The sequence below is a fragment of the Echeneis naucrates genome, chromosome 10 (genome assembly GCF_900963305.1).
Source record: "Echeneis naucrates chromosome 10, fEcheNa1.1, whole genome shotgun sequence".
Lineage (NCBI taxonomy): Eukaryota > Metazoa > Chordata > Actinopteri > Carangiformes > Echeneidae > Echeneis > Echeneis naucrates.
Window position 1 is genome coordinate 9127513 of NC_042520.1, and position 27179 is coordinate 9154691.

At 40.5% G+C, this 27179-nt stretch overlaps 2 protein-coding genes across 2 annotated transcripts; both read right to left on the reverse strand.

Moving 5' to 3' along the window:
- Positions 1–1662: 1662 nt before the first annotated feature.
- nkx3-2 (NK3 homeobox 2) lies at positions 1663–4190 on the reverse strand. The gene is made up of 2 exons (XM_029512836.1): positions 3593–4190; positions 1663–3013 (listed from the first exon to the last, which is right to left on the reverse strand). The coding sequence occupies exons 1-2, from the start codon at positions 3948–3950 to the stop codon at positions 2589–2591; spliced, it is 783 nt and encodes a 260-aa protein (XP_029368696.1). The 5' UTR covers positions 3951–4190; the 3' UTR covers positions 1663–2588.
- A 10167-nt stretch (positions 4191–14357) lies between these two features.
- Positions 14358–26429, reverse strand: bod1l1 (biorientation of chromosomes in cell division 1-like 1). The gene is made up of 27 exons (XM_029513252.1): positions 26219–26429; positions 25677–25801; positions 25396–25586; positions 24507–24992; positions 23888–24037; positions 23578–23735; positions 23294–23390; positions 23049–23175; positions 22871–22934; positions 20931–22761; positions 20781–20845; positions 20528–20651; positions 20262–20372; positions 20135–20178; positions 19992–20043; positions 19853–19905; positions 19659–19740; positions 19466–19533; positions 19302–19371; positions 19071–19120; positions 18718–18886; positions 18276–18349; positions 17997–18108; positions 17640–17692; positions 17422–17480; positions 15793–15864; positions 14358–14481 (listed from the first exon to the last, which is right to left on the reverse strand). The coding sequence occupies exons 1-27, from the start codon at positions 26333–26335 to the stop codon at positions 14358–14360; spliced, it is 4728 nt and encodes a 1575-aa protein (XP_029369112.1). The 5' UTR covers positions 26336–26429.
- Positions 26430–27179: the final 750 nt, after the last annotated feature.

A 27179-nucleotide genomic window follows, 5' to 3' on the forward strand; every position in this document is an offset into this window, starting at 1 on the left:
TCCTGGTGTGTGTTTGTAATTTAGAGTAAATGGGCAGAAATAACACATGAACCCTAACCCACTCGTTCACTCAATCTGCATTCACTGAAATGAATATAGTCCTAATTAAGAAATACAGTAAGTACTTTTTTCCACGCAATAAACGTAAAGAAATAACGGGGAGAGACTGGGGCGGGGGGGGGGGGGGGGGGGGGGGTTAATGTACACCGATGGGGGTGTTTGCATTTCAATCGCAGGTTGAAAGGAAAAAGAGCCACGATATGTCTCTCTATATCAGATATCTGCACATGCAGGTATGAAAAGAAGCCATGTGGGACCGTCCACTCCTCAGTATCCCTTTCTGTCCTTTAAGCTCCACGGCAGCCATCATTGCCGCTGGAGATGGACTCGGGTGGCAAACATACCTGCATGAAGGAGATCAGATTTTAGGACATATAGGCGCCGTGGTTGTTTTGAACCATATAGGGTTTAGGAAGATGGGGCACTGATGGACCAGAACTCTGCATGGACCCCGGTGCTGGTGCCTATACTCCCGCGTAAACCCGTGCGTAAAAACACCATTACGCCATTACGCAGTACATAGATTTCCGCTTTTGTTTCACAATAAATGACTCGTCTCTGACTCGTGGTCTTTGGTGTTTTTCAGGTGTTCGTGTATGATTTTAATAAAGAGGCATCTGTGTGACCTCTAGCCGGAATGGAGAGTATCTGATCTGCCAGAGAGTCGCTAAACACCTTTTCTTTCCTGAGCTACAGTAGCCACACACACTCTGAGCATCTGTAAGGGATGGAGGTGTTTCATAAGGTCAGAGATGGATGGCTCACATGAGGCAGCTCCCTGCTGACCCCGACTTAACACTTTACAGCTTCTGGAGGCAGAACTACTGCGAGTCATACTCCCGAATAATACTTCATCTCCAGTATGAGGCCTAAAATATTAAAGACAAGCCTACAGTATGTTCATCTTTTAAGGAAAGGGCACTGTTTGCTATTGGCAAACAACCCAAATGAAATCCCATTTTTTTTCTCAATCTTTGCCTTAAATTTAGAATCCTCCTCTCCATTTGTTGGCATGCAGCTCTCAAAGGTAGCTGTCAGTTTGCCCTGTTCGGGACTCACACAGCTATTCATCATTGTTTGGCAGGTGTGTTTGGGAAGGAAGTCATGGCGGCCCACATGACATCTCCGAGGCCTTATGGAGAGTAAAACTGCTGCAGTGAGGCTGCGCAGGAAAAGGTTCAAATAGGAAATAATCCGCTGGATGCAGGTAAACCTGCAGGAGGCTGATCGTCCAGTTTCATCAGGTGAGCGCTTTCAAAACACGGAAAACTGTAATGAATCAGCTCTGCCAACGATAAAACCATCACTCAGTTTCAGTTTGGCCTAAAATCCCACTGACTGGATTTATTATGGGGTTGAGTCTGGAGCCACCCAGGTTATATAGGCTATAATGTCAGGAATGAGTATAAATTACTTTTTTACCAACAGCCATTCTGTGTTCAAAAACCTTTTTAACTGGGCTGCAGCAGCCCTAAGTGGTCAAATAAAAGTCCTTTTGGAAAGCCACCGTGAAATAATGAAATGTATTTAATTTGCTATAATTATTGATTAAATTTGACTGGTTTATATATGTTATTCAATACCTCTTTCTAGATCCAAAATATTATACTTCATAATAAATCCTTAAAATAAAATTGCATCCAAGTGAACGTAATGCCTGATATTTTTAATGTTTTTTTTTTTTCAATCTAAACAGTCATTTAACACAAACAAAACTTGTACATTTCATTTAGAAGTTGGTCTGTGTTAGCCTGCCTCCTACCACACCACCACATTCAGGCCAGTGATCCAACAAACCGCCTCTTTTCTGTCTGGCTCTGTACATGCCCAAACTAAAACGCATTTCTTTCCACTGAAATAATGTAACATATATGCTCAAAAGTGCTGAAATATCTTACCTTTGAAAACACAGCAAGAAAAAAAAAACACGACCTGTAACAGAGACAGTTATTTAAAAAGTCAATGGAACATGTCTATTTGTCCAATCACTGCAGAGGTAGGAAGGCGTATGTCAGATATAAACCAACATTAGATGACCTGTTCAGTCTATTTAGGCCTTTAGGTCCCAAAGTGGGCTCCGGGGGGCTTCAGAGGTCCATGAAGGGCTCCCAAGCGGAGAGAGGAATATTTTAATGTTACTACTGTGTCAGTCCACAGAGTTTAACATACTGACATTTTATAACAAGGTCCAGTCTCCCCGCTTAACCCAAAAATGACATTACGCCCTAAATCACGAGCAATCTTTTCTCTTACAGGGTTCCGTGGGAAAGGATAGTAAAAAAAAAAAAAAAAGAAAGAGTCGTTCTTAAGTATTTGAAGATGTGGATGAAAAAGAAACATAAAAAGTCTGGGAGCCCCTGATCTGGCGTGGACAACAAGGTGAGGCAGTTCAGTCTGTGAGACACTGCGCAGATTCCCTCCAAGCTCTCATCCTCTTGTCAGAAAATGAAAATGAGTTAGTCTGATTTCCTGGGAGAACAAAAACAACAATAATAAAATAAAATCGAATAAATACAGTCACTGAGCTCTCACTGGTTCCCCGCACATGCAGACAGTGTCCATGCAGGGAGGCAGTAGGCGTAGGGGTAATAGTAGGACGGCTGCAGGGAGAGCAGCGGGGGCCGCAGGATCTCTCCCGGGCTGTACTGTCTCTGGTCGTCCCGCACCAAAACTTTCACCGCCACCTTCTTGGCCGCGGGGGTCGAAGCCATCAGGTCGGCGGCCATCTGGCGGCGTTTCGTCTTGTACCGGCGGTTCTGGAACCAGATCTTGACCTGCGTCTCTGTGAGCTTCAGGGAGGCCGCCAGGTCCGCCCGCTCCGGTCCGGACAGGTACCGCTGGTGGTTGAAGCGGCGCTCCAGCTCGAAGACCTGCGCATGAGAGAAGGCGGCCCTGGAGCGCTTCTTCCGCTGCTTCGGCTGGTCCAGACTCTTCTCGTCCATGTTGCTGGAGTCTGGGAGAGGGGGACACGCAGATGGGCCATGCAATTGAATTCCTGTATTTGTTTGGTGTTGGGATACAACTGTTGGCGCATCAGATTGTTATGGAAGCTTTATTTTCTGCTGCAGCTTTATATGTTTGTTAGAAATAAACTGCGTTTGGCTTCGCATTGGTGGCTCGACGTTGTTTCATATTAAGGCGGAGAAATGTCTGATTCAGGCCCCAAACACTGCAGAACTCAATCAGCTGTACTTCTGGGGCAGTTTCTAATTTATGTCCGGAGTTAAATCGCGGCAGTGCAGTATGGATTAACTGCGGCTACAGTAAGAACATATCAACACTGATATTTTGGTGACAAACTTTGATGGCGAGCTGGGTTTTCACTAATAATCGTGCGTGTGAGAGAGGGAGTTGGTGCGTAAAAGTTAGAAAGGATGTGGAGAAGTTTTGTAAACAGGCCTAATATTCCGCAACAACAATCACAGCAGCAGAAGTGATTCCACACAAGCGACAGCAATAACATTACATCAGTATGAAAAGATTAAGGCTGAGCAGTGAGCGCAGCTGCATTAGTCTGTATGTCCTTACTCACCGGTGCCATTGTTGGGCTCACTGTCGCTCTTTGCGTTTTCCGCAGCCGCAGACTCATGATCCGTCTCCTCCGGCACGTCCGACGCGGGGTCTCCGTCCTTCTCCGACTTGCACACGACCGGAGTCTTGGTGTCGTTGTCGTCGCTCAGTCCCGAGTCCGAGTCGTAGCTTTTCTGGTCCGTCGGCTCACAAACCTCCGCATCATCTCCCCTCGACCCGCCGTTCATCTCCCCAAATATTTTCCAGCACGTCGTCTTGGAGAAGCACATGTCTAAATCTGGCAAGTGTCGGCTGTCGTCCTTTTTATTCAAAATGGCTTGGATTGAGAAGGGCATCAGCGAGTTTCCACGAACGGCCATTTTCACACACACACGCACACACACACAAAAGTTCGCTCGGTCTTGAAGTTGAAGTAAATGAACCGGACCGGATTGCGCCGTAAATGTCAGTTCATCCACATTTTAGGCTACTCCCACCGTGGAGCGCTGCTGTCGCTGGACTTTTTCCCCTCCGCTGTCGGTTGGTGGTCACATCCCCGCGGGAGAAGCCGTGGAAAGTTTCTGCTCCATCCGCAGGCGCGATGCTGCTCCTCCGCACGGCTCTGCCATCAGCCCGGGCTCCCTCCAGTCTCTGGCTCTTTTCACACAACTTTTTCACCAGCCGCCCTCACCTGTGACTGACAGGCACTCCTCGGCCTCCCCGATTGGCCCGGAGCGGAAGGAGGCTGTACTCCGATTGGCCACTGTAAATGACGTCATGCTGCTTTTATCCGGGTGGGAAAAAGTTGAAGAAAAGTTTGGTCGACGCTTTGCGCAAGAGGCAAAAAGTGACGAAGGTCGTAGCAACACACGTGTTTTTCAGCTGAACACCATCCAAAACAGGAGAAAACTGTGTACCTGCGTGGCCTCAGATGAATAAAAATGTCCTGTTCGTTTTCCCAGTTAAACCTCATTTGAGTGAAGTGCGACATTTTGTATTGCGGTGACATTAAAAATTCCTCAGGTGGAAGTCAGAAACAGTGACGTCCTGTGCGTAAAAGTCGGAGTCACACGAAAGCAAAATTTACATCTGCTACATCATTTGAAATTAAAAATGGAGTAATATATCCATTTTCCCACATCACTCGAATGCAGCATCAGGACAATAAATTTACAGGATGTCTCTTTTTTTTTACTTAACCCTTCATCTTCTAAGCTGAGTGGTGGCAGTCCGGAGCTTGACGCGTAATGCGGGTGGTTTTTCGTTGAGGACGTGTCGAGCCCTGATCAGCGCGTATTTGAATCACTTAGTGTGCGTTTTGTGAAACCTTTAACTCATCCATGTTCAGATTCCTGTCACTTCCTGGGCAGCCTGCACCATGAGCCTCCAGCACCAGGTAGGCCGCATCCTGTGCGCAAAAGACGATCCTGCCTTGGCTTAAATATGAGTTACAAACAAGCAACTACTGCAGAATCCACGTGGACTAAAGCATTAAAACGGGATAAAATGTTTTAGTCTGAAACCTTAAAGCCTATTCAGTCTGTTTCAGCATCAGTCAGCTCATAAGGTCTCATAAACACTGATGCGCATTTCTGAGAAATCCTGAAGTGAAACAACTGAAACGAGCAGAACATTTGACTCGTTCTAAAGTCGATCTACATAAAAGAGTGAATTCTTTTCAGCCTAAAAGCAAACGTGTGTTTTCCTGCTCTCTCATTATACCCCAGGGCTTGACAGAAATGAGCAGCATTCTTCCCAGTTGGATTTAAACATGAAGTGTGGCTCGGGCTGTAAGTGGACAAACATCTGTCGCCGCAGATCCGGATCGTGACCTCTGCAGTTTGTCATGTCGCTCACAGGCGAGTTCAAAATGTATTCCGCTGAAACGACACGAGCAGATACATCTTCTCTGTCTGAAAAACAGCGCGGACGTTTCTTTACATTACAATTTTGGTGATGGATTTACATTACCCCAGCATTAACAAACACCCCTGACAGATTAAGCTTAGTTAAACGGAACAAGTTGTTATTCTGAAATAAATCTGTGATGAAAGAGTGGATGAATGATCATTGGCGCATTAATAAAAGCGCAACTACTGTAATAAAATCCGGAATTAAACAATAAACAAGTCGTTTATTATATTATTATTATTATTGAAATTAGTATTTTTTATTATTACCATTATTATTAAGAATAATTATAATTTCTAACCACTCCAAATAGTTGGTATGAATAAATTATCCGTCCTTATTTTTAATTTTCTAGATCTTCAGAAAAGTGAAACCGCTTTCAGGAGCTCAGTGAGACAGAGGATGGCTGATGAGACACAATTTCCTTTTCATTTTTGGTCATTTTTAATTTGTATCTTAGTTTTGGGCCCTGGTTCGTTGATCAGTCTTTTCCAAACCTGCGGACGTTCGCGCGCAGATTGGTTTATTTATATCGACACATCTTGAAAATGTCTTCACTGACCTTCAGACCAAATTCGCTTGGAGAGGATGAAATTTTGCCAAATTTTCGTTTGTTTGTTTTTTTTTTTTATTATTATTATCATTTTAAATATTAAGCCTTTCTATAAAACCTGCTGAAATCAGCCGATGTGTCTGTAAAAAGCTCTGCAGAGTGACGCACACCTGATGAGAATAAAGAAGAGAACAGAGCAGTCTAGGACAACACTGACCAGGCTGATTTGGGAAGAGGGTTCATAAGGTGGGTGCTGCTGTCACTTTGTGCAAAACTTTTTGCGTGCATATATTATACCATCTAGTGGCCGCTGAAAATACCTCTTAAGCTTGACTTTTTGACATCCCCTGCATTTGGGGTCAGCCCAGTGCGAAGCGCTTTGAGCTTTGTGCTAAAAAGTCTCTGTTTTCGCTTTTTACGCATGAAGAGGTTTCCCTGAAATCGACCATATTCACAAAAAAAACCGCATCTCAAAGTGGATCATCGCCTCAGTTCAACAAGGATCTGATGCTGGTCCGGTGGACACGAATCGGATTGTGGCGTTGTGTCAGGCCCGAATGTGACCTTGAGGATAAGGGTTTGTATCACCGCAAGCAATGAAAACACAACTTTTTTGAAAAGACAAAAAAAAAAAAAAAAAAAAGCACAAACCGCTGACACGTCTGGATATTTTCACACACCCTGCCCTTGTTCTTTTAAATAACTGCTCATTCCACCCAAGGCCAATACACAAGTGGTAGACTACCTCACATAGTTTGCATTGTGTAGTGGAACAAGAATTTTTTTATTTTATTTTTTTTAAACTTTTGTGCATTTTAGTTGGCTTTTCTCCTAAAACCAGCCTAACTGGCGCGTACACAGGCCTTTATCCCGGGAAAATGGAAAATAAATAAAAGCGTCTGCGAATTCTCCAACAAAGTGAGCCAGTGTGAGCCTATCAATGTGATGTCGAGCAGAGCTCCGCGGGTTGCACTGCATTTTGGTTACCACGCTGAGGGAGAGTAATAAGCAGTAAGTAGCTGTAAGTGGCAGGAAATGTAAACAGCAGCAGCAACTGCAAAGGATGCGCAGCTGCACACTGAGAGCTCAGCTCATCACCTGACAGACTGGAAAGATCCATGAAATGTAATAACTCACCTAACAGCTGGATGTAAGCTGAGGTGGAAAGGGCATGGAGATTAAAAAAAAAAAAGTTTTTGCAATAAAATGTATTTAAAATATCAAAACAAAGTAGATGTTATGTAGACTTTCATGATGTAATTATAATACTAATTATAATTAACTTGGAAGTTTTGCTTCAATGTTGTAATTGTTGGGCTGAAGCTAATTTAAATTTCAAACAAATTCTGTTTGTTATATTAAGTTAGAATGATGAGCAGAATACAAAAGAGCATTAAATGGAAATATATAAGAGCTAAGTAGTGAAAGTCAGGCAGCTATGATAGGCTCAAAACAGATGAATTAGATATAAAATATATTCTGAAATATGGGATTCCTTTAGGATTTAGTTAATGGTAGTGTCATGAAAAATACATTCATAATGATAAAGTATTAAAGTACTTGAGTAATATGTACCATGTCAGTGTTAAATTATATTCATGAATGTTTATGATGATATATCTGTAATTTAATTAAGTAGTTTGGTGAGGTAAAACTTTAACAGTTTGATCCATCATGATGCTTCATACTCTATAAACTGTTGATGTTTCTATCTGAAATGAAACAAGATACTGTGGCTGTTAAATAAAATAAAGGGAAAAGTGCAAGTGTGTAAAAAATCAGTTCTTGTGAAGTTTAGATTTTTTTTCTCAGTATGTTAAATCACAGAAGACAAAATGTCTAGAGCAGAAAGTTTTGATTAGAGGATAGAAGAGGACAAAGGGAAAATATGCAATGAATTTTTCTGTTGCAGCCACATTTTGAAAAATCTTTTTTGACAAGACAAAGACTGCGAGTTTTGGATTCATCTGCTGCGCTGAAAAACATTAGGAGGGGACCTCTGATGGACAACGTGAATCTAAGTTTATTTTTTAGTTTATAAAGTATCACAAAATAACGGACAATTTCATACCTTCAACTAAAGTTGAGATCTTCTGCTTGTTTTTGGTTTCAGACCACCAATCCAACAGCCAAATGTCATCTATAAAACAGAATAACCACAAACAAACAAACAAACAAAAAACAGCTGCAAATCCTAAAACCACTTTTGTTATTTCTGTTTGATAAATGGTTTTAAATGTTGAGCAAACTTGAATGTATTTATAAAAAAAAAAAAAAGTAAAAAAAAGAAAAAAGAAACCAACATTCAACATAAAAAAAAAAAAAAAAAAAAAAAAAAAAAATCTGGTCAACACAATGCAGGAAGTGGTTTGGTTTTTGAGAGCAGCAGGACTCCCTCTGCTGGCTGTCATGCTCTCCTGAAAAGGCTGATATGGAAAGTTGAGGTGTCCACTACATCATGGCCATGCCGGGAAGAGGCAGGCCTGCGTTTGGGCCTCTTTTTCTATCTAGCGTGCCACGATTCGTTAATATCACCAAACTCTCCTTCCAGTAAAGAATTAAACTTTAACAACACATTGGGTTATTACATCGGTCTCCACCCTGCAGCCCCCTGACCCCTCCCAGCCCCATTTTCCTGCCTCTTCTGGTGACTTTAATCTACTGCTTTAAACAGAAATCTTGCTTGATGCAACAACGTGTTAGTTGCCAGGGCAACGTCTCTGTTTCACCTCCTCTCCAGGGTGTGTTTATGACAGGTCTTGATTTTTTTTTTCTTGCATGCTGGTATGAAGGAGTAGGCTCACAACACCCCACCCCCTCCTCATGTGAGAGTAGCTGCCAAATTGTGTTCAGGTGGAGCAAAACATGAGAGGGCACCGCCAAGAGTCATTTGCAGTAAATGCTCCTAAAACGCCCTCTAGATTTCTCACTGAATATCAGATCCACTGTGATAGCAGCATGAATCAACCTCAGCATTGGAAAGTGGATGGGCTGGGTGTGCAGTGGGGGTAGGGGGTTACTGCCAGCTTTAAGTATGCTTTTAGTCGCTTCGGTTACGACCGAACCCTCTTTCCCAAAGAAAAATTATCCTTGCATGCGATGGAGCACTAAATGGAAGAGCCCTTGGGACAGAATACTTAATACAGTAAATGGAACCAAGAGACGGGCAGAAAGAAGTTCCTCTTGGTCTCTTGGAAGAAATTCAAAACATCTCAGTAGTGGCTACATTACTGCAGACACAGAGGCACAGGGAGGGGGGGGGCACTGTTACAGTCCAATTAATGTGTGTAGATAGTGCAGACGTGATTTATAGTTTATTTTCAACTGACAAATGAGCTTCCATCTGCCTCTGGCATGCAACCGATAATGCATCAGTTCAAGCACATCATGAAAGGCATCTCAGGTCTGTGAGGCCTTCTGCTGCCTTTCTCCTCTGCTCACGCCTAAATAAAGACGTCCTTCAAAGCTGCAGAGCCCTTTCACTGGTTGGGTATCACGTATAAAATACCACTTTTGAACATGGGAGCTGATGTATTTGTGAAAACTTTAAGGGCCATTGAGAAATTCTTTTCTTTTCACACAGTGAAGTGGGTATGACTGTGCAGCTGCAGCCTGCGGCGCCCCAACACCAGCTCCGCACTGCGGCCAAGAGCGGATAACAAAGAGGACTCTTTGACAAGTGTTTTGCATTTAAAGTAGAGCAGCAGGGGTGACACTAATGGGTCCTTCTGTGTCTTTGAGTCTATAACGTTTCAGGGAATTCTAAAACTTGCTTAATTTTCAAGTTTTATATCCTCAAATTAAATCCGCCACTGTCTTGTCTTTTTGCTTGATAGATACTTCCAATTACTGATCTGCAGTTGTTGTCATGCATTTTCTGTCACTTGACAGCACAACACACCATCCTTAAAGAAGGCAGCTGACCCTGTGCTATATATATATATATATTTTAAATCATGACTAAATAACATAAAAAGCTCACAAAACGCTGCATGGAGCTCAGCTGTAAAAAGCTAAATTTCACCAGACCTGCAAAACTACAACACACTGATACTTTGAATTAATTTGTTGATTGCCTTTTCTCTTTTTTTATATAATGTCAAAAAAGAGGACGTTTGACACTGTCATATCTCCTAACTTATGCAATCAGCTGTCTAAAACATTAAAGCACATTCAGATTTAGGCATGAAACTATCTAACTTTATTTTAATGATCGGTTAGGGATGTAAAAATATTTATATATTTATGATCAGTATTAGTTTAAGTTTCTGTCAATCAACAGATTGGTGAATTGACTAATGGTTTTACAAACTGTCCGGGTTTCTTACAATGTCAGAGTAGGGCGACGCTACCTCACGTTCTACACATAGTTTTAAAAATAGTAAACATCATGTGTAGGCATTTTATATTCCTTCCAAGAATCATGGTAAAAACTAAATTCTGTGTCACGCAAAAGCACACATACAGCGTGATGTTCAGGAGTACTCCTGCACTCCGCTGAGTATTTTTTCAGCTTCAGATTTCAGGACTTGATGCAAATCTCAACTTCAGAGCTTCTCCAATTCAGAAGAACGAAAAAAGAAAAACTTTAAGACTCTAAGCCACCACACCTCCCCGCCGCCTGTCACTGGTTATTTCTATGACTCTCGCATGAAGCACTTCTGACGTTAAACACCTGTTAACTTTTATGGCTTGAGAGAGGAGTGTCTGAATGGGAGAGCATTATATTCAGTGCCAGTCGGCCTAGCCAAATCCCCAGTAGAGGAAAGACCACTCCCAGTGCAGAGAGGCAGCAGCAGGAGTGAGAGCCCCCTTATCCCGGCAGCAGCGTGCGAGGATCCCCTCCGCTCAAAACCAATAGTTACCTCTATTCCAGCTGACAGCTGCGTGAAACCACCATCTTTCCTCAGCTCTCTGCTGGATAAACTGCACTGCTACCCACCAGCAGACGGGCTTATGGTGGAAAGAAGGAAGTGTGAGGAGGTTTAAGGGAACTGATGTTGTTGGTATCTTGTATCACAGTCAAAAGCTTCTGGATGCCACAGCTGAAGTGAGGCTGGTTAGTGCGAAAATGCAAATAACTAGGCCATCCTATCAGGAAAAGTGTATGGACGTTTTCAAAAGGCTTCAGGTTCACTTTCTTCAAACAGAGGCCTGATGCAGCATCAACAACCTTTTCCTTTTGTCCCTTACTGGCTGATATGTTTCTGGGTCCAATTACAGTTTGCTGTTTGTCAGACTTTTACACTGTTAAAGAAAATGTTGTGCTTTTTTGTGTAGGTTGCTCAGATCTGTAGCACACACTGCTAGCTACAGCAGCTGGGAAACCTCATCTCATAATGGGCAAGTGAAGATTTAAGCACAATCTTGAATTAATTACTTCTAAATGGTTTATTCGTCTATCCACTTCTGCTGCTTATCTTCCGCTTAATAATTGTAAGTCTCATTGGGGATTTTTGTTACATTATGCTGGGAAACTACAGGGTCAGACCTGAATAGTGTTGAAGTGTGGTATTCATGCTTTTCCTTACGTAGAAGAGCAGAATATTTAGTCCAACGAAAGTTCAGTAGTTAATTATATTCACTATAAAACACCTGTTTTAATCCAGCTGGGAGGTTGTGTTGTTTATGGACTGAAAGAAGGAAGTCATAACGGCTCAATGTGGTATCATTTGTATCTGAAGGACTACCTTAACCAAAGACTGACTTCACTCAAATATATACAATTTAAATGAGATTTACACCCCACACTGGGTTTATATTTGGGTCCAGAATCATGACAGCAGAGTCATTTCTTGTAATGAATCTGTGCGTGCTAATGAGGCAAAGTCTGTTAATCACGATCAGTAAGAAAGGCATTTAAGCTCAAAAAGTGTTTAGTTGAAAGATGTATATTTTTTCATCCATCTCTTTATGGATTCATTTCTTCCTAACTGTGTGAATCAAAATGGTGCCATATTGAAAACTGGAGATTTAAACTTTTTTAAACTATTTTATTTTGTAGAACTTATTTTAGAAAGATGGGGGCAATGTGATGTTTCTTATGTTCATTAATTTTTATGTGATCTAAAAAACTGCATCAATGAACTGTAGTAAAGGAAAGTTCAGACACCATTCAGATGAAAGGAAGATAACTAAAACATTTATCGATGCTTGGTTTTACATTGAAACAATCCAATGAGAAAAAAGGAGCAAATAGGTAAAATTGTTTACCAAAATAGCTCCAGGTGTCGTAAATTGGAAAAAAATCTCAAGTATTTATTGGGCGAAAGTTAAATAAGCAGATTCAGATTTTCTATAACTTATGTTGCTGCTTTCTCCACCTTTTCAAAATCTTGATGCGAGGTCCCTGCTGAGCTGAACTCAGCAGTCCTCCCGCTCACACATGAAATCTGCTGCCTATGAATTAGTCTAATGTGACTCAGACCGCTGATACTCAGCAGTGGAGGCTTGGAAAAATTAAAAAAAAAAAAAAAATCATTTTGGACTACAATGGAAACGACTATAATAAAATGACGTCTGAAGTCGTCGTTATAGCATCAGGGAGTGAAAGGAGCGCTGTTTGTGTGCCAGGGCTGGTGGCTAAATGTAAAATAATCTAAACCTTTAAATGAGACATGCTGGGCTAATATTTTAAGGCTTGGATTGCGGCACCAGGAAATACCTGAGAGAGGTGCACCTTGAAGGAATCAAATTTAGCAATCCGCAGGAATGGTTGGAAGACTTTCACTAGAGAAACGGAGCTTTCCGTAACCTCTCCCCATGCTTTTTGGATCCCGCAAAGTTCAGGTGCAGAGATTAAAGACTCCTAACGTGTTAATGATGGGGGAATATTTCATCTGAGTTTGTCAGTTTTATCCCCCATTAGCAGGCAGGAATGTCTTCAGCTCTTCTTCACTCGGAGGTGATTGGTTAATGTCTTGGGCTATTTAAACATTACAGACAGCAAATCCATTTAGGAAACAGCGGAGATAACATTTGAGACATATTATGGGCAAATTTATAAATATTTGTATATCCTCCTCTGTATTCTATTTTCCTAAACAATGATCTCTACTTTTCAAGAGTGGATAGAAATGGAGAAAAAAACCTAAAGTTGAGAATTCCTTTATCAGTTGTATACCTTTCTTTTTTGGTTTGTTTGTAGGAAAAAATCTGTTTTTGATATCTATGAAACAAACTGAATTCTAAAGTACCTTTAGATAAATGTATAAGAGCTTAAGTAACGCTTAACAGTGCTTTCATTTGCTGCAGATAACACATTTAGGATGGGAATATATTTAAATAAAAACATGCACATAACATCCCTTGAGCATGAGCATTTAGTATAAAAAAATAAAAAAATGACCAAATATGATTTTTCATCCACAGGTGATAACCTAAAGTGATTTAGAAATACATGAAATATTGGAAAAAGAAAGCTTAATTCTATATTTTACATCCATGAGCCAAACGTCTTTGCATTGAAAAACAGACAAGATATTTGCTGACACTATGTTGTCCACTTACCTGCCAAAAAAAAAAATAAAAATCCCAAAACAAAAAACATTAAACAGTTCTTTGTTCGCAGTGAGCGTTGTTACAAATATGTCATGAAGAAGACTGATTGTGGAAACTACTCGTGTGTTCACAGTTCAGTCATGTTTTTCCTGTCAGTGACTAATACTTCTGTTTTTAGACAGTGAAGGTAGTTTTGGGGGAAAAAAAAAAAAAAAAAAAAAAAAAAAAAAAAACTAAAACAAAACATTTTACTTGCCAAAATTTTAGTATAAAAAGAAGGGACAAACTTCTCCTTTCATTCACAGAATGAACATTAAATAATAAATTTCACAATGAATGCTGGATGCTTCACAGTAACTACCTCTACATGTGTTTTGATTTAAAAATCAGAAATAACATGAATACGTAATTGTGATGTCTGTAGACATCTCTGACTGACGACTAATATTAAATCACCGTCTTTATCTCAAAGCGCGGCTCAGCTGCACATTAGGCCTTTGATTAGCCTGAAATACTCTGGTTTACTGGGCATTACTGAATAAACTGAGGAATGACGAAGGCTGATGCAAACCATATGGGTGTAGCGCAGTAGAAAGTATTCTAAGGGATTCCTACACAGATCCTCAGGTTTACATTCAACAATCACAAGAGTGTTGAATACTATACAGAGCTCTTTGATATCTACAGTCAATCAATCTATGTGCTAACTGACTGTAGAGGCTCTTTGACCCCCAACAGCAAACCTGACTTGAATATGGAGTGGCGAAAAAAAAAAAAAAAAAAAACACTACTGGGGCAAATGAGTCCACTGCTGTCAAAGGTTTCAGCGTTTGGCTCTCTTGGAAGGGGGCTCCTCTGATTTCTGTCCTCCCCGCGTTCGCACCGCAGGAGGGCTGGCCTCCCGTTTACGGCCCCCCTTCGCCACTGCTGCCTGGCCTCTCGCTCCGCTGCAGGAGGGAAACGAGAAGCAAGTCAGGCCGTTTGTCTACAGTGTCGTATTATTGGTGTAAAAGATTGTCTTTGTTAATTCAACGGTTATTTGTGAAAAGTTTGCAATAACCACCATGCAGAGTTTGGATTTTGGCAAATAATTCACAGAAACACAAAGCGGCGCATTTCAAAAACAACCATTTAAGACTTTTGTAATGTTTGCAATGAAAAGTGAACATTTCTGACTAAACCTGCCCTGAAACTACAAATGAGAATTATTAAAACTTAAATAAGACTCCTGAAGAGCAGGCATGTTTGTTAAAGAGAGGGAAACAGTCAGTGATTTCTCTGACCGTTTCCCTCTCTTTAACAAACAAAGCAGTTGTTCTGAATTTTAACTGAAAACGCTACATGAGAAATTGGACAGAAAGCCATTTTTGTAGGATACACTGTTCTATTTGTTTTCCAAAACCAGGATTTTTTAGCACAGTTTAATATTTAAAAGCAGAATGTTGAAGATTTGGAAATTAGTCAATAAACCATTTATATTAAGAAAGCAAAAAGTTTGAAAAATTAGAGAAAAAAAAATTGATTTTGCCTTTCACCCATTGATTGTTTATACAATCTATCACCTTAACCAAAGAAGAATATTTTTGAATGTCGAACTGTAAAATTATGTTATATACTGATTATGGATTATAGAGCCATTAGTTGAGTGATGGATCAGCTCATTTAAGAAATATAATTAGCATTTTTCTTAATCAATTGTCTTTTCCAGTTACAATTCTTAACATTCCTTTGTTCGAGTAAATATTAAAAATAACAATAATAATTAAAATGTCAGCAAGATAGCCCAAAATATATGGTGTATTAAGCATGTACTGTGGCTCTTTGCAGGAATAAGTCTATGAACTGACATGCAGAGTATACAAACCACGGAAGGGAAAAAAAGAGAGTACCTATTTTGTAAGGAGCTCTTTGAAACACTGGATTTATAAAGAAATTACACATGAAATAATTATCTCCCGCAACCCGGAAACGGACAAGCGGCCGAAGATGGATGGATGAATGAATGAATGAATAATTGTCGCCCTTCTGGACTTACTGCTGAAGATACTGCTGATCCTGTATTTGTTGTGGAATTCAACATATTTAATAAGCCTTCTTTTAAGCAGCTCAGGCTATACAAAATGATTTCTTATTTTCACTTTGGGCGTTAAAACTCCAAAACATTTTGAAATTCCGGGAAAACCAACCCAGCAGTCAGATTTGGTCGGATTCCCCTTTGAGCTCATTCGTACTGCTTAACCTCAGTGAAACAAACTCACCGTGTGCCAGCTGCGGTCTCCTCTTTACCGCTCTGTCGGCTTGCCCGGGTGGATGGTTTACTTGGCTTGTTTCTGAGAAGCAATAAAAACAAATAAGAAACAACAGTTCTTACTTTCTACTGAATCTCCCCCGCTTTCATTTAATAGGAAGAAGATGAACAAGAAGAAGAAGATACTTTATTTATCCTCGTAGGGAAATTCAGGAACAGACAGCGATGAGTCCTTCCAGGTGTTTCAAAGGGTAAATGCTCCACAACAAAACAATCAGAGGCTCTTTCGTCACCTCTGACTTGGGATGACTTCCTCTGCAGTGTGTTGTGATATACAACACTGTATTTACACTGATTAATGAAACACTATAAAATGTAGAGTTGCCGCTTTCTGCAGGTGTGCTGGCAGTTTGTTGTGTCACATTGTTTCGAATTACTTTCCTTCACTGTTGGTTTTAACTATCGATTCTGTTAACAGGCAAGAAACAGCTAAATTGAAAAGTGCCTGGAGTGATGACACCTCCACCAGTGTGTTTCAGTCGGGATTACTGTCGTGATCATTTGTGGCTGTGAATTTACCTTTCAGCTTCCAGACGAGAGGCTGACCGTGTGGTTGCTCTGGTTGCAGTTCCTTTTTCTTCCTCACCATCATCCTCCTCCTCCTCCTCGTTCGGCTCACTCTCTTTTTCTTCAGCCTTTTTGTCCTTTTTATCTGGGGGAGGATGATAAATAGTTATGGTAATCAAGGCTCTGCTTCTGTTCATGAATAAATTTCCCTTTCACGCTTACTGAAAGTAGAAACGTTTTTGAATGTGAAAAACACATTTACCCATTAAACCCCGGCTGCTCTCTGTGTAAGAACTGAGCACAGTGCCAAACTGGAGGTAAATTCCATGCAGGTTTACAAGCTGTTTCTGATTTTACAATATTACTTAAGCTTTATAATGATTTGCAAGCTTCTTTACCTAAATCCTCTGAGACTGCTGCTGCCTTTGATGGCCGTCCTCTTCGAGCAGTTCTCTTTGGAGTCATCTCTTGGTCTTCTTGTTGCTGCTCTTCCTCTCCCTAGTAAGATTATAGACCAAGATTTTACTACTTAGAGTTCAGTTTAATAGAATTTAAATAAATTAAACATCACTGAGTGCACTATGACACGAGAGGACCTAGGGTCTATACATAATGACACTTGACAATAGAGATCTGTAAATCAAGTGATGAATATAAAAAAAATGATATGCCATAATACATCATCTGTTTTTTTCTCGCTGCAGCTCTCCTCTTTGAAATCCTCTTGTCCCTCTGACTGGCTGACAGAGGGGGAAGCACCTGGGAAAAGATTTGGTAAATTTCAAAGACTATAAAGACAGTCATTGTGACTCATTCTCTTTATAATTTGTAAAATGTTGTTTTTTGTCTCTACAACAAGAATCCAGGCCATGTGTAAGAATCCTGTGCTCTAATTTCACACTTTCATCTGTGTGTTTGTCTGTTTGCTCTTTTACCACCATCTCCCTGCTGACTGCTGTCCTCTGTCTCCTTCTTCTCCTCCTCCTCCTCCACCTCCTCCCTCTCCTTCTTCTCCATGTTCTCCATCTCCATCTCCTCTTTCTCCTGTTTCTCCTGCTTCTCCTGATCCTCCATCTCCTCCATCTCTTCCTTTTCCTCCTCTTCCATCGGCTCCTTATCATCCTGGGCTTGCTGAAGAATAATGTTCAAACAACAATACACACAAGTGCCATTTCAGATAAAGGCATCCACATCTTAACAGACCAGGTGAAGGAATTCACCGTCGTCGTGGAGGAAATGCAAGCCAAGATTCAGAGAATATTTGAATCCATTAAAAACAACAAATTTCACCTCAATAGATTCATCCGTTTCCTCAGACCTCTTTCTCTTCACTGCTGGTTTGCCTGGAAAGTGAATGTAATATTCAAAATCTATCACATCAGGTTGTTTTGCATGCGAGTATCAGACATAAAATATTGGCAGAATTTAACTTATGTGTTCACAATGATGACAGGAAAATTGAACTAATTTACAACATTAGACTGTGAGGCACAAATTAGCTGTGAGCGGCTCACTTTATTAGCTGTTCTTTTTATGTGCTTATTTGGATAATTGGCATAACAGGCTTTTTGGTGCAACATGTCTGTCAGAGCACAAACAACCAAGACAGAAGTATGTAGATGTGACAAACACTGAAAACAAACTTACGTGTGTCAGTGGTCTCTTTGTTGTCCATATTCCCTGCACCATCTGAGTCCTCCTGAATAGGAGTCAGCGGAGGGACTGGACTTTCCCGTGGTGGACTCTTGTCTTCAATTTTCTAAAAACAAGAAAAGAAAGGAAAAAAACAAAACAAAAAAAACAAACAAACAAAACGCAGAAAAGATAAAAACATGTATGTATATGTACATATTCCTTATTCACTCCTTTCTGTTGAGGCCCGTTTTCATAATACATCTGGGGTTGTTGCATCTGTACTTTTCATACCTCCTCCTTTTCTGCTGGCTTCCCTGATGTTGTTCTATCAGCACTCTCCTCATCTTCATCTTTCTTCAGGTAATCTGAGAAATTTAAACAAAGAAATACATAAAGCAACTTTAAACTGGTTACACTGGTGATAGATCTTTGTTTTTTCTGTCGTGCAAAAATAAAATAAAATCATTACTCTTTACATTTACAGAAGAGAGCTTTTTCATACTTGTAAGAGCAAAAGTTCAATGAAACAGTTGCATTCTGAAGCATTCATATTGGTACATATTTCAGATATTTACAGATTAAGAAGATAAACAGGCCACTAAGTTGAGAGAAAAGCCTTTCAGGGAAAATAGATAACCACCCATTTATACATTATAAAGTTTGACATTTCACACGATTTACACAATTCAAAATTGCTTAAAACTAAAACTGCTAATTTAAGTGACCAGTTTACCAGCAGTTGCTTCCTTCGGTTCGGCTCCTGAACGTCTTCCTCTGTGGCTTGGAGTCTCCTCAGACTTTTCTGGTTCTTTCGGATGGTCCTTCTCCATCTCTTCGGCAGATCTGGATGAGCGTCCCCTGCGAGGTGTTCTCACTTCCACAACATTCTCCTGCTCAGTCTCCTTAAGTTCACAGGGAAACAATTTATTTTCAATTAATACAGATACAGATGTCAACTGAAAACATGCACCTGCAAAAGTTGGTTTTTACAGTTTATGCATTTTAACAGGTTTCACAGAGTTAAGCAGGAACACACAACTAAACAACAAACCAATTTTATGAGACGTGACAAAAGGCTGCATTTACCTCATCAGACAGCTGCTCCTTCTTTTGTTCTTTTTCATCTGTCTCATCACCTGATCAGTTACAAAAGTAGAAATAACTGAAGAAATAACATCTTTTAAAACTCCCACAAGTAGTTCAGCTGCTGGGCGGTAGCTCTCTCTTGCAATCGGCTAGCCAATAAATTGCTAATGTGTAGTTGACAAACAGAATTAAAAAAGAGTTTCTGATCGAATGTCTTCACGTCTGTTATACCTGAGTCTTTCACTGCGGAAACTTTCTGACTGGTCAGTTTTTGTTTATGTCTTCCATCTGTCTTCTTTTCCTACAAGATAAAACAGTGTTCACATAGATTTTGGGCACATGTAAGAGCGGAGCTTAAAACAGATACTGAATAAATGTTAAATAAAATAAGTTACCTTTTCTGACAGGTCTGATTCCTTCTCATCTTCCTGGCTGTCTGTGCTGGACATGTTACCTGGAAAACCTGGAAAAAAAGAAACTGTGTTTAATGATGAAGAAAAAAAGCAGCATGAAACAGCATGAAAAGCCATGTGTATTTACATTTTCGATCATTAAAAATAAATAAATAAATAAATTCAGATGACTCACTGATTTGTTTCACTAGTTTGGATTGACACTCAGATTCACTTCCTCTGACCTCCTCTGTCTTCTCTGGAACGTTGGTTTCCATCTGAACAAAATTCATACGATCCACAGATCAAATATGAATAACCAGGAGAGTCAGGTAAAATACCAAGAACTGTGAGGTGTGTTATCATGGATAATAAAGGCTGAAAACGCACAGTTGTTGGATGGCTCCTCTCTGCTGCAACATTATCTACCTCCTGTGCCTCACCTAGTGGTGAAAGGAAACCTGAGTTGAAAATGCGTGCTTAGTTAAGGCTTTTGATGAATTTACTTAAAATATGCATATAAAATTACTTTTCTCGGGATCCGTCACAGCCTGGTTCTCCTCAGCTGCCACTTTCTCTACCTATTGATGAAGGGAAATCACTTTAAATTTTAGTCTCACTTGATGATTCAGGATGACATTTTACATTTTTGTAGCATTAATGGCCCCTCACCTCAGGGCTTGTCCTTGTCTCTGCTATATCTTGCTCACATTCATCTAAAGAGACAATGCCATGTTAGGTTAATAGTCAGCAGAACGTCACCCATCTTATTCTTAATTCTTAGTTTTCAAGCACTCACTTCTTTGACTGGAAATTTCTGAGTCTTGTTCAGAACCATCAGAAACCACAGCCACTGCCATTTCTTCTGTGCTCCCTCTGACCTCTTCTGTGACACCCATAACATCAACAGCTGAAATATAAAAACATAAAGCACATTGGGGTTGACGTACAAATGGTGCCTGCTCTTTTCGCCGAACCACATCGTGTACAAAAAAAATAATGGCTACAAACATCTAAACGTAAGAAAAGAGATAAAGATTTTAGTTAACATCAGACACAAGACACCTTCGTTATCAGGGGCTGGTGACGTCACTTTCTCATCTGGCTGTGTTTCAGGAGTTATTTCTGCCTTGTCAGCTTCATCTTCATTCATTGCAGTCTGATGTTCCATAGGAGGAGTGTCATCCTCCTATGGAGAAAACAAAATGTGGCACTTTGAAATGTATTGATATATTTTGATTAAAAGTTTAATAAAAATAAACAAATTCAAAAGACTTTTTAACAAGCAAAAAGGTTTCGTTTCCTTTGTATTTTTTACCTGTGGTGCAGGTATCTCAGAAGGTTCAGCCCTTGATGCTTCCATTTCTGCATTTCCAAGCTCATCTTTAGAAATAAAGTATTGAGTGTTTTAATCGGGGAAACATTTTGAAATGCATTGAGAACAAATATCAGGTATTTTACACTGTACCTGCACAGTTTGGTTTTTCATCAGTGGGCTCCAAAGTTGGTTGAGACAGAGCTGGTGACAGCTCAGCAGCTGTAGAGTCAGTTTCAGCAGGTGGTTGAGCATCCATAGGTGGAAGTTGCTCTTCCTCCTCAGTTGTTGTTGTAGTTTCCATCTGTTGTAGAGCTGCTGGATTTACCTCTGGTTCCTCACTTGTATTGTGACTAATTAAGCTGGAGGACACTGTGCTGTCGGGATCCATAGAGAGCAGAGTCAGAGCTGCCTCTTTCATTTTCATATCAGCCTCCTGAAGCACCATCTCTGCTGTCAACTCCTCTCGAATGCTCTCAGGTGGAAGTCGTGCCTCTGCTGAGGTACAAACATCCATCAGGGTGAGCAGAGCGTCAGCCTCAGCGGGCACAGCAGGCATCTCACTGAGTCGTGACTCAGTTTCCCCTTCGGGTGGCTCGGGGGTGATGTCGCTTAAAGCATCGCAGGTGTCGTCAGAGAATGAGGTGGTGACAGGATCAGAGTTTGTGCTTGTGTCCTGGAGAAGAGATGGCTTCTTCACTTCTGTCTCAGGATTCACTGAGGACACAGAAGACTTTTCTGACTTTTCCAGTTTGTCTTCTCTGGATGCTTTTCCATCTTCTTGGTCATCTTCTTTCTTCTCTGGGACTTTATCTTTCTTCTCCAGTTTTTTCTTTGCGCTCTTAATTTCTGATCGCTCCTGTGCAGGTTCTTCAGGTACTTTCCGCTGATCCTTTGTGTTTCCCTCTTTTTTTCTTTCCTTTGTTCCCTCAGGTTTGCTGAGAGATGTACCTACTGCACTTTTGACATCTGAACTCAGAACTTTCTTTTCAGTCTTTAATGACAATGGAGTCTTTGTTTCCTCTTTAGATTTGGATTTTGATTTTTCAATGATTTTTCCCTTCTCGGTTGTCTTGACTCTTTTTGGATCTTTATCTGTTGGTTCAGAGCTGGACTTGCTTGGTTTCTGGCAGTCCTGATCTACTTTAATCTTCTCCTTTTCACCATCTTTACCATCTGTTGTAGATTTCGGTTTTTCTCCTTGTCTATCCTCAGAGTGGCTCTTTGACCTTTTCAGGACTTCCTTGGAGTGTTTATCTTTCTTCTTGCTGCCATCTGGCCCAGGCTCTATCTCAGATCGATCCTCAGTGGAACCAGCAGAATCCGGGCGGAGCAGCTGCTTGACATCACTTTTAACTGAAGTTTTGTCTCCTTTAATTTTTTCCTTCTCTTTGCTCTTATCTTTCTCCTTTTCCTTTTCTCTAATTTTGTCTTTCTGTTTCTCCTTTTCTTTCTCTACTTTAACAGTCTCTGTAGATGGAGCTTTCACCTTCTTTCCATCTTTAGGACCCTCATCAACAACACTTTCAGACACAGACGCCTTTCCTTCCCTTGTGTTTCCTGGCATTTTCTTCTCACTTTTTATCTTAGGCTTCTTCTCACCTTTCTCTTCAGATGACACTTTCACACCTTCCTTCTGCTGAGACTCATCTCCCTGATGTTCAGATTTCTTCTCCTGCTTCTGTTTGACTTTGGCACGTTCATCTGATAGGCTGCGTTCCTTCTCTTTGCGTTCTTTAGAGTGAAGTTCTTTACGGGACAGCCGATCAAATTTCCCAGCCGAACGTTGTTTGAGAGCCTCTTGGGAACCTTGCTCTAACTCCAGGATGAAAGAGTGTGTCCTGCCTTTGTCAGACACCTTTTTGCTTTCACCTGAATCCTCTGTAACGCTGCCACTCGTCCTTCTGTGTCTCTCATCAGATGATGCAGATTCTGACAGATTTCTCATCAGTTTTGGATGAGGAGCCTTGTAAGATTTCACTTCCTAATTTTAAAACAATTAAACACCACATTGCTTGTTACATCTGACAAATCCAAGGACACACTTTCTACCTAGAGAGAAACCATTTTTTTTCCTGGAAGTTTTCACGTACCACTTTCTTGGATCCCTCTCCTCCTGTGTCTCCTTTTTTCTTGCATGCAACATCTCCCTCTTTTCTGAAAGGTAAGTAATCGATTTATGCACTTTCAGAGTGCACATTGCAAAACTAAACATTCGATTGTGTTAAGCAGCAGCTACATGGATTTGTGTCAGAGTTTTAGATGGCATACCTTGAGTCTAGTTTCCTCTTTCTGTTGAGAGCCATTTTTTTCTCCAGAACTTTTCTTTCTTTGCGAGCTTCTTTGGCTCTGGGGCGCTCCAACCCCACAAAGTCTCCACTCTTTTGTTTTTTGTGATCTGCATAGAAAATGAAGACTGGTAAATAATATGACAGAAAAGATATTTATAACCAATAAACTGATAAACAAACTGAATACCATACAGTGCAAATTATTAATTAATGGGAAAGAAATACCTTGTTCTTCTGCCTGTATCGCTTTCTGCTTCCGCTTTTCTTCCATTCGCTCCCTGTTCTGCTGCCTCTTGAGCAGCCTTTCCTCTTTGTCCTTTGCCTATATGATCACAGTTTATCATATAGACACACCAATGACAGAAAGCAGAAATGAAACATTGAAGGATAGTAAAAATCTGTAGTGTTTTCAACATTGGAATCAAGTAATTTTCCAAGGAAATTTTTCTATTTAGCTATATACCAATTTCTAACTCAATTATTTTAATGTAGAAAGAAAGACAACTTACTGCAGACCTCCGACGTTCCTCCACAGTGATTTCATCATCTGAGTCGCTGTAATAACGGGAGTAGAGGAAGGGTTTATGAACATAAGCTTTGCGACGAGGCTTACGCTCTTCTTCTCCTGCATCTCCACTGGGTTTCTTTTCCTCTGCATCACCTTGATCTGGTAAAAAAAAAAATTTAATTTACAACTCACAACTAATCCTGTAGAAGAACACATTGACCATCAGATGTACACAACAGATTTGACACTTTATGATATAGTTTCTTTTCAAAATCTTGTTGAAAACTAAGTGTAAAATAAAAAGCTGAGACCATCAGGTGGAAGCTCCCCTTCTTCAGAAGAGTCAGACAGCAAGGCATCATCTTCACTTCCTTCTTCAAATGACGACAGGTCACTGGTGTGGACAGAACTCACTGTGATGTCACTCAGTCCCTCCAGGTCAGAGTCCTCCAAAGAGTATTCTGCAGTGCAAAGACATGCCAATTTATATAGATTTTCTTAACAACAAAGAAAGAGTTAGGTAGGAAAAGAAAAAAAAAAAACAACAAAAAAAAAATTTATCAGATATACAAAAAAATAAGAATTTATATTATTCATACATCAATTAAGTATAACTCCATCAGCAATTGAACTGCATGACAACAGAACACCTTTTAATTTATTTTATTTTCTTGAAATACCTTTCAAATCTGATGACGGATCATTTCATTACTCTGCTAAAATCCTTTTAAGCTTTATATACTGAAATTTAAACAAGCGTGATGTCTCATCTTCAAACACAAAGAAATTGATAAAATCTTTAATAAAATATTTTTCAGACCTGTCCATAAATGGAAGCAAAATGCACAAAAAATCCTTGACTCAGGAAAACGGTCAAGATTAGTTAGCATTATTCTAAAACAAAAACACAAAGCGAACACAGCAGCTCACCTTCCTTTATCCTCTCTCTAGCTTTCTGCTTGGCCTGATTTGTAGATTTCAACAGCTCATCATCCTGCTTCTCCTCTGAGGATTTTCCAGTGGTTCGGCTGTCTTTCTCCTCCTCTGTCTGCTCCTGAACTCCTGAATCGTCATCCTCCATTTTCACTATCTCAATCAATCCCTCTTTTCCCAGATCCATCTCTTCCTGAGTGTCCTCTGTCTTGATGTCAAACGCATGGGTCTCTGGTGCCACCTTTGTTTCCTCTACCTCTTCCAGCATCTTCCCTTCATTGTAACTGTCTCCTTCCTCCACAACACTCATGTCCTGCCCGTTCTCCTCCACCAGCTGCATGGGATCATCTGAAGCTTGGCCTTTACGTGCTTTCTCTGTTCCTGAGCTGGCTCTGACACTAGCCTCCTGATTGAGCGAAGTTATTGTGTCCAGGATGGACATGGCATCGCTGGCAGCAGTGGTGGATGGAGCAGATGATGAGGCTGTAAACATATGCATATGTAATGATAGGTGTTAACTGTGTGGCTGTAGTCAGACACTTGAATAGATGATTAGTCTTGTTTAGGTCTCATATGTGTAAAAGAATATTTGGAATAAATCTCAAATATACTGTGAGACATCCTCTATATGACATACAGTATTACATATTCAAAAGAAAAGTGAACCTAGATGAATGTTTCGAAGCACAAGGAAGCAAAGTGGAGAAACTTGAATCAGAAGATGTGCCTTGTCTGCAATTCAGTAGACACAAAAGACTGGAGACTTTTCATTGTGATTGTGGGAAATTAAGTTATCTCTTTCCATAGACAAAATCTGGGTGACAAAAAGCAAAGAAACAAACATAACCTGCATGGCTAATACAGACAGGATAAGACTGTTCTGTACCCGGCTCAGGGATGCTGCTGTCTGGTCTTGGTTCTACTGGAGGAAGTGGTGCCAGTGGTTCTTCAGAGCAGCTGCCAGGCGACAGAAATTCACGCACCACTCTCTCCACCTGCGGCCTGAAGATGTGGTTGATTTTGGGATCCACCACCTGGGCCACAATCCTGTCCACTCCCTGTTCCAACATCCCGGATCTGAAATAAACAGCTTAGGTTTAACTCTCAGTAACCTACAAACAATTAGATGAGAGATAGGACAAGAAATATTTCTCCATTCTCACTTACTGCAACACCAGCTGTCTGATGTTGTTTCTCAGCTGGTTCTTGTTCAAATGTGGGCTCCATGTGTGATTAGAGAGGTGATTGGAGACAAAATTGTCCACTCTTTGTTTCAGGTTCAAGTAAGCCGGCTACAACAGGGAAGAATATCATCATATTACAAAACAACCATTGCACATTGGTAGCTGAAAATGTCTACAACTGTTGATCTGGTTAAAAAAATGTTAGAGGATCAACTGGTACCTGAGCAGGTCAGCGTATTACAATCTGACAGTGTCTTGCTAGGAATATGCACGATCGAAATACGGTGATATTTAGTTTTTCCTCTATAATCTGGTCCAAAATGGCCGTTAAATGTTGCATTTGGAGGGATTACATCCTGTCCATCCTCAATACGACTTTTATCTGAATTTCACAATCAGCCAGAATGAATGGAAACGAAGTGGTTGGATCGGAAGGAAAACTAGACCCTAGGTCAAAGTTGTCCACAACCATTACACAATAATTATCTCTTTACTTTACCAGATAGAGACATTTTAACCCGCTACCTTTGTGTCAACGTCTGCCAGGCAGTCCCTCCTGAACTGGTCGAAGAGCCCCTGTGTTTTTAAATGGCTGACGATCATGGACACCAGCTGCGGGTCTCCCGGCGGTAAACCAGCCATGGCTCAAACTGCTTGGCTCAGATTTTAGTGATAAAAATGTGAACACATCGGGTAAAATCCGACCAGAGCGGTTTTCTGTTGTGGTCGGTGAAGTTCGAAACGGAAGTGAATGTGACGTCCTCGCGTGACCCGGAAAGGAATTTTCAAGCGGGGTTTCCCCTACCAAAATAAACCCTACAACAAAAAATGCTAAAATCTAGAATATGATTTATACAATCGGTTTATTCCCAGTACACCTCATATTCAATGTATTTATATTTTACTGCAGCCGAAAGATTAACAACAAGAGTGCCTTTTATTTTCACACTTATTGCGAGTAAAATGCTACGAACAATTTAACATAAACAAAAAAACTATTATTGTATAACAAGGAATCTTGTCACGTAGTACGCTGTATTCCCAAATGGGGCACTGGGTGAGGTCTGGGTAATGATGTGTTTATTATGAACTACGTTCAAATACGTTCAACTCGGTGTAACTTGATGGTCCTTCAGCGGCCTCTAGCGTTTTAATACAATAAGTTACAGCCCCCTTTGAGTAACACTAAGGCAGGTTCCTGTGAAATGTATTATTTCTGCTAACTTTTGCGAGGTGCCGTGTTTATTATAGGTGAACATGGCGACGGTAAAAGGGATCATTAACATCTGGTGATGTAGGCGGTGAATCGTTCACACCTAAAATTGAAAGGGGCTGGAGCACCTGCCTTTTTTCTGGGGCGTTTTTTTTTATATATATATAAATTGCTTTCTCTCTCTCTTATATAAATAAACATTCCTGTTTTGGCATAGCTTCCCTGTCAAAGAAATATAAATAAAACAGAACGGGGTGATAACGCTCAATGCGC